Source organism: Saccopteryx leptura, chromosome 2, assembly GCF_036850995.1.
Source record: "Saccopteryx leptura isolate mSacLep1 chromosome 2, mSacLep1_pri_phased_curated, whole genome shotgun sequence".
In the NCBI taxonomy this organism is placed as follows: domain Eukaryota; kingdom Metazoa; phylum Chordata; class Mammalia; order Chiroptera; family Emballonuridae; genus Saccopteryx; species Saccopteryx leptura.
The window spans coordinates 316,499,355-316,512,553 of record NC_089504.1 but is presented as its reverse complement, the minus strand read 5'-3'; the positions used below and the strand labels follow the sequence as shown (position 1 = coordinate 316,512,553).

Genomic DNA, 13,199 nt, shown 5'->3' with positions numbered 1-13,199 from the left:
AAATAAAGAAGGGTAGTTAGAGTTGCCAGACAAGAGCCCTGAGCAGAGAGGTTATCAGTCAGCTACATCAAGCTACTCATTTAGGCCAAACTAAGCTAATAGAATCATTTAAGAAAAATTACCACTTGCCAGGCTTAGAAGCTATTGCAGAAAGGATAATGTCCAAGAGTCTAATTTGTGCCCTGGTAAATGCTAAACAAAATTGAGAAGTCGTAAAGAAAAATAGAGATAAAGGAGCTTTCCCAAGTGAACATTAAGGATAGATTTCACAGAGATAAAGTACAGGGATATAAGTATCTATTAGTCTTACTGACACCTTTTCAGGATAGGTAGAGGCTTTTCCTACTAGAAATGAGAATTCAATAACAGATGTTAAGAAATTGCTATATAAAATTATTCCCAGATTTAACTTGCCCATTAATATTAGGTCTAATAATGGGCCTGCATTTGTATCTAAGGTCTCACAGCTGTTAGGAAAGGCACTCAACATTAATTAGAAATTATACTGTGCTTATAGACCTCAGAGTTCAGTTCATTCTTTCAACTTGTCCCGAGCTCTGAAGTCCTAACTAAATTCATTTTAGAAATTGGTGAAAACTGGACTGACTTATTCCCCCTAGTTTTGCTAGAAGCTAAATATACCCCCTACTAGGAAAAATTCACCCCACATAGAATTGTATTAGACAGGGTGACGTCCCTTCTCCCTAGGCTCCCTTGAAGATGAAGACAGTGCAAACGGATCTCATCAACCCCTGTAAGTTGACCCTGAGAAGGACAACATGCTCTGCTCCAGCCACGGACCAGGAGCTGGCTGGTCTACACACAGCAGAAGCTTGAGGAAAGTTGCAGAGGACGTCTTTATAATTAAACTTTAGGAAGGGGGGGGCTCGGGTCCGGGGAAGGCCAGAGCATGTCATCTCAAGATTTAATACATGTGCTTCTATAAGTCATAAAGAAAAGGTGTATAAGTCCCTTCACTAAGAAAGAGGCATATTTTAAAAGAAAATTGCTTATTACTAATTTAAGTTGTCACTAAAGGTGAAGATCTTTAAAATTAAGAATTCTGATTAAAAAGGGATTGTATAGTTTTGATAATAGAAGTTATAAGGTATAAATGTCTTTTAAGAAAAGAGAAAAAGTAAGTTGTTATGAAAGCTAGTTATTTCTGAATAGATAAGAAAGTTCATGAAAGCTAAGGGTTTATGTAAGTTGCAGAAGGTTTGTGCAGGTTGTAAGCGGTTTATATAAAGAAAAGAAACAGGTTTAGGGAACAGAATAAGCCTCTGTTATATATTCTAGCAAATGTTATGCCTCAAATTTATTTGTATAAAAGAAATAGTTTTACAAAATAGAAGAGGCTTAGATTTACTTTTCCTTCAACAAGGTAGCTTATGTGCAGCATTAAGGGAAACTTGTTGTTTCTATGCTAATAATTCTAGTATAATTAAAGAAAGCCTATCTTTAGTTAGGGCAAACATAGAAAAAAGAAAAGAATTTGAACAGTCAGAAAATTAGTTTCAAAGAATGCTTAATTAGTCACTGTAGCTTTTGTCTACAGCAATTGGTCCTCTTACTTTAATTTTAACTTATCTAATAGTACGACCATGTTTAATTTTATAACAAGGTTTGTTCAAGAAAGAATAAACTCTATAAAATTAAAGTAATCAGAAATCAATACACACCAATACAAGAGGATGGCATCAAAAATAAATCATTGATTTGATTAGAATTTAATTAAAACTAGTAGGGAATGAAATGTAGAAAAGAGAGGTTTGTAACATAAATAATTTTTGGCAAACTTACTTTCCTTTAAACAAAAAGACTTTTAGCAGAACTTACTTTTTCCAAAAGTAAGTTACTCCCTATTGGCCTTGAGACTGGTTTCCCAGACTTCCCAAGTGGCCTTGGACTATCTTTGTGAAGTAGCAGCTGTTCTTAGACTGTTTCTCCCTGAATTAACCCTATAGATAAACACTGTAAGAAAGCTTGTTTCACTGCTTTGTTTTACTGTTAAACTTTCTCTCCTCCCCATTCCTCAATCAGTATGTAATTCTACCTATAAAACCTAACTCCAAACTGTGTTCAGGACCACATTGATTTGAATGACTTAGATTTCCATGCGGTCCGTGTAGCTGGCTAATTAAAAATTCCTAATTTCTTAATTTGGCTAATTGTGTGGCAAAATGTTTGTTTCTCACTGTTCTGATATAACAGTGTGCTGTCAACAACAACAAAACAAAGTCTCTCTGGAAAGCCAGGCGTTCCCATCCCAGGAGCAGGGTCAGAAACTCAGCACCAAAGCCACTTCCTAATCTGAGCATTTCTACAATGATACCTTCTGGCCACGGAAGCACTGGAAGACAGATAAGCATAGGTTCCAACTACCCAGGAGAGACAGGATAGTACCCAACTGTGCTGCGCACTGACCACAAGCCCTATCTTCAAACCCTGTTAGAAATACTTGGCTTGAACTGTTTCCATTTCTATTCCATTGGATTCTGTAGCCCCTCTCCCATATCCTTAATACAAACCCTTTCCCTTTAGAGAAAGCTCAGAAACTTATGAAGGGCTTTCTCACACATCACTCCAATTGATACTCACTAGTTCTTCCCTGGGTCGAAGATGTTCTGAAACGTTGCTTTTGGACCAGACCCCAGAAAGCTAAGACCAAGGGGAGACCCAGCACACCACAACAAGATAGGCAGGATCACATTTTCACTAATTCGTACTGGGATTTGAAGCAAACCATTTAACTCTCTTGGCTTCAACTTTTCTAAACGAAGAATAAGAAGTCTATCCCAAAAGGCCTTTCCTCCTCAAAAAGTCTTCCGCGTTTATCTCAAAACAAATTCCTCTATCAAAAACCATGCATTGAGTCTTTAGAAGAAATCCAAGTTTCCCTCTAAAGCAGTGATTCTCAAACCCAGCTTCACCTGTTATACCTGGGAAACATTCAAAGTTATTATTATCCTAATGTCTGGGTTCCACCCATCTGAGATTCTAATTTAATGACTCTGGAGCGTGGTCTGGGCTTCTGGAGTTTTCCAAGCGTCCCTGGTGATTCTAATGTGTGGCCAATGTGGAAAGCACCAATCTGGGATCCACCAGGGATCCTGTGGGATTTTCCTAGAATACTATTATCTGGAATGTTTTCTCTTCCTCTCCAGCTCCCCCCAGTGGGCCTTCCCATGGACCCTTCCAGCCGTTGGACTCTTGTCCATGTCCCTGTGGTGTCTCCTTATTATCCTACTAGACAAGTGCACTTCCTTCTCTCACCAAAGGCACAGGAGGCTCGAAGGACAGGTTACTAATACACAGGTAAATAAAGACTACAGAATTGCTTAGCACATTCATATGAACCAAAAAAAAAGGAGAGGGAGAGAATAGCATCTTTATCCTTTGATAGAGACTAAAGACCGGGAAAGTAAACAGGGAGTCGTTCTGAGGGCCAGCTTGTCTTTGCTGTGATGGAAGGATTTATACACAACAAAGCTCCAAGGGTTTTAGGGGTACTCCCTTCCTGACCTCATCGGTTCCCAAACGCCCTGTCACTGCTAGTAAGTGATGTGTGCGTTCACCTTTTATTAATCACTTACTTTAATATTCAAAGAAATGCCAGCATTCACCAAGAAAATGGCAGTCTTGCACAAAGTCGGGACATAATTACAGCTGGCATAATGTTCTACACAGTGAGGCCTTGATCTTATCAACCTAGGATGAAGCTTGATTAATCAGTAGGCTGAGAACCAAGTGAGCGATGTTCTGTCACTGAGCCAGCCTGGCTTACGGGAGCATCAAGAAGAAGCACCAACCCAGCCTGAGCAAGGAGGACAAAGGGGAATTCCAGGCCTACATCTTGGGATTAGAGCACAAGCCTCAAGACCTTTAAACTCTTTTTATGCTTGCTCCCAACAAAAATGTTTTCATGGGAAGCATTCATTAGGAATCTTTGTACAAGAAAGAAAACTCATTGAAAATCCCTGACTTGAAGAAGTTTGCAGTCTAATGGAAAAAACATACAAGTCCTTACAGTCCTCCCTAAAGTTCTCTGTCCACTTCCAGACTCTGGGAACTCGGGTCCTGATTCCACCCTCTCTATCCACCTCCTCCCGCAACAGCCTGGCCCGCCTGTCCTAGCAGGGGGGCCTGACCTGGGTGGGTGAACTTGTCTGAATGGGGCTCTTGTGACAGACATCCAGGCTGGATTTCTTGTCCTGTTTGGGGCCAGCCATCTGCTAACCCTGCTGGGCTCATCACCCTGCTGATCAAGCTGGACGCTCAACTACACCTGCAGCCTCTTAGTGCTGGCCATCTGCTACAGCTCCAGTGGGGTCCCCCAGACGCTGCTGCCCTGCCCCCCAGAGAAGACCACCTCCTTTGCCCAATATGGAGCCCAGCTCTTCTTGCTCGCCCTAGTCGGGAAGGGGACTCAAGTTCCTTCTACTGCCTGCTATGGCTTAGGACTGCTCCATGGTGGTCTGTGACCCACAGAATAGCATGCATATATTGTAGAACTGCTCACATAAAAAGTCACAGGGAGAAGAACATAGTTAATAAGGTATCTGGGTAGTTAGCTCCTGGATGTGCCTAAGTTACCTGACTGGTTTGTTAGTTAGGTTTTAGTGGCTTTCTGCTATAAAATAAAATATCTCTAGGACAGATAAAGAAAAAACTACTAAGAGTACACCTGAAATTAATATTATATTAAATGTATTGTAATTTAAAATTTTTTTTTTAATTTTTAACTAGTAAGAATGCCTCAAAAGGGGATGAGAGAGAGATTTTTATATACACTCTTAAGTGTATTTAGAATTTTTAACCATGCGAATGTATCACCTATTAAAAAGTAAATGTTTGAAATTAAAATGTAGAATAATTTGCCCCAAAATTATAGCTCATGAGTGTGCATCCATTCAACAGCATTCACCCTTATTGGTAGGGAAATTCTTTCACTCTCAGAGACTAAAATTTCTCCTTATCAGGAATCCAGTTGCAAGTTGGTCTCTGAAATTTGCACGTTGATGCCTCTTAGCAAAACTTTTAATGGCACCCAAGTCTAATTTAAATGTTTTACAAAATTATTTTTAAAAACATTTGCATAGTAGTTGGAGCAAAAACTATTTCAAAACATTAAAACATAAGATTTAGTAGGATAATTCTTTTTTTAAGAGATTAAATAATTTTTGGACACCAACAAATGAAAATTCTTGAGTCTTTGGTTCTCAGAGAAAAAGTACATGTTTATTCAATTCACAGGTAATTTTGTGACACTTACTTGAGGGGGAAAAAGTTCCAGAGACAATATTCACAGGAGAAAATCACAATGTGTGATTCTAAAGAAAGAATAAACAATGGGAACAGTCTGGTTGTGCCACTCAGACGTCAGAAAGGAGGCAATTGAGGCAGAACAATAAAAATATTAATGAGAAAAGAAATGAGGTGGTATAAAGAACCCTTCTAGTAGTTTTAATAAAATCAAAACCAAATTACCCAAGTTTGGGGAGAGGAAAAAAATTTTTCCCAGAAGGAAAGGCTTTTAGACCTCACAACCTGGGCCACTGTCCACCACCACTGTCCCTTAGCAGTCTCCACTGCATCATTCTCAGCAGGGTGGCTGCCTCCCCATCCACACCCTGATTCTACATTTTCTCTTCATCCCCCCTTAGGCTGTCAAGATAAGATAGTATAGTTAATCAAAACTTTCTAAATGAAGGCTTCCTCGCAACAAAGAGGATACAAACAGAGAGAGTAGCACAACATTTTGTATTCTTACCTGGACAATACTGGCTCTCTGGGACACATGGGACCCCATTTTAACAGTGTCCCAAGGAAGGTATCATGCTCAGAGAGCACCCAGATATTACTCTCCTTCTCCCCTTTTCAAAGGAGGGATGCCCCAGCACAGTCTCTGAAACATCTATCTATGAAGATTTTTTCCACGTAAATGATCTGTCATCCTCCCTTGAGTCTTTTCTGAGGGTCAGGATAAGGAGACCATGCCACCTAGGCCCCCCAGAAACCCCTGGCCAAAAGAAATAGCTGCCCAAACACCTCCTGAAGCCTGCGGTTGCTGAGGATGAGGATGAAGGGGTGTACCGCCGTGCACAAGTACATTAAAATTTGCCATGGCCAGAACCAGTCAGACTTTATGGCAAAGAAGCGTCCAGCATCAATGATCAGGAACATGAAAGACAGAGCGTAAAGAACGACGAAGCAGACGAGTGACCTCAGAGCCTTGATGTGAGCCTGGGTGCTGGCGTCCTGCAGGCCGTGGGCATTTTGCCGCATTGTCCAAGCGTGTCTCCTCAGAGAATCAATCAACAGCACAGTTGAGATCAGAAAAACAAAGCAAGGAACTGACCACATGACACATTTTAGAGGCATCAAATAATGAGTTTCTATCATCCTTCTCCACTCATCGTAGGTCAAATTCTCATGAAAGTTTCTAATTAAGAAATCATCAAACACAGAGTGATCTCCCGCAATGAAGAGCTGGCTGACAAGGCAGGCGCCCAGCAAAGAGCCCAGGAAAGAGCCCAGCAGGAGCCAGGGCACGGATCTTGGGAACCTCCACTTCAGCCAGAGGAAGGTAGGGTGGGTGAAGTTAGCGATCTTCATGCAGAAAAGGACGCTGAGCCAGGCACTGAACCAGAAAGTGGCCAAATTCAGAAAGTGCCAATGAATACGAAAGAGCTTCCGAATGAGACTATGCCTGCTCTCCTTCGGGTGGGCCAAGCAATAAAAGTTGTGCACCATTCCAAGGAACTGCAGGCAGAAACGGGAGACACCCAAGCTAATGAGGATCATGTCAGAGGGGAGCAGCCTCCCAAACCGCCTCCATTCTCTGCTCAGCACTAGCACAATGAAGCCATTGGCCAGGATTCCCAGGAGACACAGCAGGAAAAAGATCAGTATGAAGAGGACTATGAATACTGGTTGCATTTTGGCCCCTCCTCTGGTCACCTCCCCTACGTTGGTCCCTGGCCTCGTCCCTATACCCACTCACAGTCCCTCTCAATTCTTCCTTGGGATGTGACAAGAATGCTCAGGCCCTGCATCTGGGCCAGAGCTCACTGAGAAGGAAGCTGCTCGGGCTATGAAGGGAAGGTGAGCTTGGCTCAGTGAGGATGCAAATATCCCCTGGGCTCCATTACCCCTATGCCTACCAACCCACCCTGATTTGCTTTCTCTGGTTTTGCCTGCATGTTGCCATGGTTAACATCAACATCGACAGTTTCTCAGGGGGTCTGTGACTGAGTTTCATCCATCTTATGCTATCTTTGGGCCCAATAAACATACCCCTCTCTCCCCATCAGACCATTCTCAAGATATTAAATCGACAGGCAAGAAGTACAGAGAAACATTCATATGGCCAAGACTTAGGCAAATAATGAGGCTAAAGAAGTTGCCAAATCACATGAGAATTGAGTAAACGTACTTTTTGTTCTGAAAAACAAAGAATCAAGAATTTTCACTTAGTTGGTGTCCAATTATTTAACCTCTTTTTTTAATAAAAGAATCACCCTATTAAATCTTATGTTTAAATGTTTTTAAATAATTTGCTCCAATTACTATGCAAATGGTGTTATACATCCACCCTTACGTAGGAGCAGTCCTCCCCTTCAAGGTCAGTTACCTTGGTTCACCTTTGTAACAAACCTCTTCTTTTTTTTTTTTTTTTTTTTTACAGAGACAGAGAGAGAGTCAGAGTGAGGGATAGACAGGGACAGACAGACAGGAATGGAGAAATGAGAAGCATCAATCATTAGTTTTTCATTGCGCATTGTGACACCTTAGTTGTTCATTGATTGCTTTCCCATATGTGCCTTGACCATGGGCCTTCAGCAGACCGAGTAACCCCTTGCTTGAGCCAGCGACCTTGGGTCCAAGCTAGTGAATTTTTTTTTGCTCAAACTAGATGAGCCCATGCTCAGGCTGGCGACTCGGGGTCTCGAACCTGGGTCTTCCACATCCCAGTCCGACGCTCTATCCACTGCGCCACCACCTGGTCAGGCACAAACCTCTCCTTAAATCCTTCATGGCCCCGAGCTGTAAATAACTGACAATCCTTTAAACTGGTCTCATGTTTGCAGTGAGATCATTTTCTTGTGGTTATGGGATTGTGGGCATCTGCTTCCTGCTGGGTGTTGACTGAATGTCACCCTCACATCCTAGTGGCAGGCTGTTTCAACATGGCGTCTCAAGCCAGCAAAAACAGTCTCTAGAAGAAGTCTTAAATATCCTAACACAGGGGTCGGGAACCTTTTTGGCTGAGAAAGCCATGAACGCCACATATTTTAAAATGTAATTCTGTGAGAGCCATACAACGAACCATGTATGTTACGCATTATCCAATAAAAATTTGGTGTTGTCCCGGAGGACAGCTGTGATTGGTTCCAGCCACCCGCAACCATGAACATGAGCGGTAGGAAATGAATGAATTGTGATACATGAGAATGTTTTATATTTTTAACGTCATTATTTTTTTTATTAAAGATTTGTTTGTGAGCCAGATGCAGCCATCAAAAGAGCAACATCTGGCTCATGAGCCATAGGTTCCTGACCCCTGTCCTAACATAATCACAGATGTGACATCCTAACACCTTTGTCATCTTCTATTGGCTAGAAGCAAGTCACATTCTCCATGAACACTCAAAAAGAGGAGATTACACACAAGTGAGGACATCAGGAGTGAGTATCTTGGGGGGCCAACAATATATGAATATTACATAACTGTCTACCACACTGAACCACTGTAGCTTACCAGGCACGTGTGAGCCCTGCCTTCCAATATCAACACTAAAAAGAGATCTCTGTGAGACCATGTTGAAAATAAAAAGATTTTCCAAATGAAAACAGATTCAAGTCAATCCATACTCAAACTTTTTCTGTTTAATATATCAAATTTTTCTTCCTCCACTTTTGTTTAAAGCTTTTTTTATATTGTTGTATCCTTTCCAATTGTAAATTTGTCATAAAAAAGACAACTGAGAAAACTAGTCATACAAATAATATGAAAGTTGTTACTAACAGCATGAATGTATAATTGCACTGAAAATAATTCACAATAAAAAGAGAGCTCCCCTTGAAGTTGGAAGAATGCGCATTTTTCTCACTCTCAGATATCCGTTCCTCGTAGTTTTCACATTCATCCATTCACTCAGTAAGTATTCACTGAGCTCTTAAACACACGGGCACATATTCTAGTCACTGGGGACAGATCAGTGAACTAAAGAGGTGGGATCCCCGCTTTTATGGAACCTGCAGTCCAGTGGAAGGTAACAGACAACAAGCAAACACAGGAACAAGACACTTCGCAGAGTAATCAGAGCTTTGAAGAAAACAGAAGAATAAGATCGTTGGAGGTGGGCTGGAGAGGGAAACACGGCTCCTTTAGACCTGTAGGCTGAGGAAGGTTTGCTCAGGGGCAGATGTGGCCTCGGCAGCCTAAACAAGCTGAGTTTTCCATGTATAACTGACCATGTTTATGACATCATCAAGCCATAGTTTTATTCATTCTTTTCCACCATTCCTTCTTTTTATTAGGGAGGGAATGTTCTCCTGCCAGAAAATAAAAACTCCATCAGACCGGATGACTTCTCCTTTCATGTTTATCAAATAGGTTGTCCCAGGATCACATCACAAGTCACAAAACAGCTTCAAACCAGAAACTGAACATTGCTGTCCAATATATGAATATTATATAATGAAATGACCACACTTTAACTAAACCGTGTAGGATGGGGTTGAACATCATCTACTAAACAGGGAAAATGAAACAGGGGCAGAAAAGGGTCCCACTTGGCCTGGAACCAAAGAATCTGGCTCTGTTCTCCCCAGGCCTGTCAGGTGTTTGTGCTGTCTCCCTCATGGAGAGCTTGCAGGAGCCAGGGGAGCCTACTAGACCTACTCTACCGAAGTTTCCTTCGATGGGGAGGAAGCATCTTTATTTTGAGTGATCCCTCAAGATTCCTTCATCAGCCCCTAGGCCTGTACCACCAAACTGCTGCTGCTGGAGTTTCCACACCCTAGTAGGCAGCCCTGCTAGTCAGATCTCAAGACACTCACACAGCCTGTGGCTCACACCTGACCCCCACCTCTGCTCCCACAGTCCTAACATAGCCACATCCTCCCGAGTCCACTCCAAAGTTAACCAGTCAGCCTGTCTCTCGTTCTCTTTGTGCCCCAGGCAGAAGCCAGTCCCTAGTCCACTGCGTCTGCCCACTGAAGAAACACAGTAGGCATTGGGAGTGGCCCCATGGAAGCTCGGAACCATCACCAGGTTTGAGGTGAGGGGGAAGCATTCAGAGTCCTCCTTGGAACAAGACTCAGAATCAGGTTTTTCTACATATTTATTCCTCAAAACACCCTCTCTCTTTTCCTGTCCAAACCCTTTTATCAAAGGGTTTTAATAGTATGGAACAGGTTTATATCCATTTCCTTTGAAAACCCGCATATCATAAACTGGTAACTCACTCTGAAATCTCATATCTTTAAGTCTTTGCACCTGGCAGAAGTTTCAACTTTATACACTGTGTTATTTTTATTTATTTATTTATTTACTTTATTTTTTATTTTTCTGAAGTGAGAAGCAGGGGGAGGGGGAGGCAGACAGACAGACTCCTGCATGCTCCCAACTGGGATCCACCTGGCATACCCACTAGGAGGTGATGCTCAGCCCATCTGGGGCATTGCTTCGTTATGGCTGGAGCCATTCTAGCACCCGAGGCGGAGGCCATGGAGCCGTCCTCAGCGCCCATGCCAAGTTTGCTCCAATGGAGCCTTGGGTGCAGGAGAGGAAGAGAGACATAGAGAGGAAGGAGAGGGGGAAGGGTGGAGAAGCAAATGGGTGCTTCTCCTGTGTGCGCTGGCTGGGAATTGAACCCAGACTTCCCCATGCAGGGCCTACTCTCTACTGCTCAGCCAACCGGCCAGGGCTTACATTGTGTTATTTAAAGGGAAAGATCAAGAAAATCTTTCTGGTTGTGGTAAGAAATTTGGATAGTCTCCTAATATAAATGAAAGCCATTAGAGCATTTAAGCAGGGAGTAGGGTGATCTATGTTGTTTTTAAACAGATCATTTGGGCTACTACTGTGCAGAGAATGGGAGTGGGAGAGGCAAGGGCGGAAGAGAGCCGTCAGCGGCTAGCGCAGTAGGCCGAGGACACCCAGAGGGTGCTCGTTCTCAAGAGGAACCACTGGCGGTGGTGAGCAGTGGGAGGATGCTGGCATATTTTGAAGGCAGATTCAAAAAGATGGGACTGATATAGGAGATGAAGAAAGAGAAATCAAGGATGAATCCTAAACATGTTACTTCAGGAACTGGGTAAATTTTGTGGAGCCATTTACTTAGCTGAGGAAGACCAAGGGAAAAATATTTGTGGGAGAAACTCTTTTTTGGTTATGTTAAGTTTGAGAAGAGGAGAGATGAAGTAGACAACTGAAATTTAAGTCTGGATCTCATGAAGAGTTAAGGCTGGAGTAACAGGTTTGGGAGTCATTAACATGGTATTTACAACCATTAAACTGGATGAGATCATGGGGGGGTGCAGATGGAGACTGTTAAGGGGCTGGGAGTAAATAACACACCTTTAGCTTTAAGGGATTGAAAGTCAAAGGATCCAGCAAAGAAGATTTGGCTGAGACGAAGATTAGAGAGGGATTCTATTCCATGAGTTCATGGCTCAGGGAGAAGGGGAGGAAGCAGCAAATGGGGGGTAAGGAGACATAAGGATGAATATGCTGAAGTGATCTGCACCCAAGGATTGTAAGCTACACTCTCTGGGGAGATGCCTAGGGCAGCCACTATTAACATGTTCTAACATCAGGAGGCCCTTTGGTAGGAACTCAAGACTAACAGTGTTGAAATTGGCATCTATCCTGTGCTTTACCCAATAATTTCCTGAGCTGAGAAGCCCTATTTATAATTCACCCATTCAATAAAATCTGTTCAATGTGTACTGTCTGTTGGGCACTAGGCCAGACACACAAGTACAGAAATTAAGAGCCTCATGAGAAAGATAGACAAGTAAACATATGATAACAGTTCAATACAATAAATGATAAAATAATAACTAATATTTACTCAGCATCTCTCTGTATCCCCATGTTTTATTCTAAGATATATATATATATTTTTAATTTGGGGTTTGTTTGGTTTTAGAGAGAGAGAGAAAGAAACATCAATGTGTTGTTCCTTATTTATACACTCATTAGTTGATTCTTGTATGTGCCCTGATTGGTAATCGAACACACCACCTTGGCATATTGGAATATATGATGCTATAATCAACTGAGCTATAGGGCCAGGGCCATATATTAACTTTTTTATACTCATAAAAACTCAGTAAGTTTCAAAAATGGCACTGGGACAACTAGATATCCACATACAAAAGAAAAAGGCTGGACCCCTTCCTCACACCACACAAAAAGGAACTCAAAGTGGATCATAGATCCAAATATAAGAGCTAAAACTATAAAATTCTTTGACATAAACATAAGAGTAAATCTTCATGATCTTGGTTAGACAAAGCCAAGTTAGGAATTACATCAAAAGTATAAGTTACTAAAGAAAAAAATAGATAAAATGCATTTCATCAAAATACAAAAACTTATATTTCAATGGATAGCATCAACAAAGTGAAAAGAAAGCCAATAGAAAATATTTGCAAATCATAGAGCTGACAAAGAAGTTGCATCCAAAATGTGTAAAGAACACTTACAATGCAACAATAAAATGGCAAGTAACCCAATTTAAAAATGGGTGGAGGATTTGCATAGGCATTTCTCCAAAGATGATATGCAAATGACAATAAGCACTCTAAAAGATGTTCTCCGTTATTAGTCACTAGAAAAATACAAATCAAAACCATGAGATGCCACTTCACATGCATTTGGGTGGTTAAAGCAACAAACAAACAAACAAACAAACAAAACAGACAATAACAAGTGTTGACAAGAGGGGAAAACTGAACCCCTCAGACCTTGCTATTGCATTGCAAAATAATGGTGCTGCTGTTTCGAAAGTTGCTTGGGTGCAATTCCTTAAAATGTTACACAGTTACCATATGATCCATAAATTCCATTCCTAGGTATATACCCCCAAAAAAGAAAGAAAGAAAATATATTTTCAAACAGAAACTTATATATAAACATTCATAGCAGCATTATTCATAATAAGCCCCAAATGGAAACAACC

General features: G+C 41.5%; 1 protein-coding gene and 1 long non-coding RNA gene across 3 annotated transcripts in view; one reads left to right on the top strand and one right to left on the bottom strand.

Annotated features, from left to right (window-relative positions):
* LOC136391341 (uncharacterized) overlaps window positions 1–13,199 on the top strand; it is a 179,519-nt gene that overhangs the window by 146,850 nt on the left and 19,470 nt on the right. The window lies entirely within an intron of this gene.
* TAS2R41 (taste 2 receptor member 41) lies at window positions 6,004–6,942 on the bottom strand. Its single transcript, XM_066366204.1, has one exon. It carries the CDS (start codon window positions 6,940–6,942, stop codon window positions 6,004–6,006), a length of 939 nt encoding a protein of 312 aa, XP_066222301.1.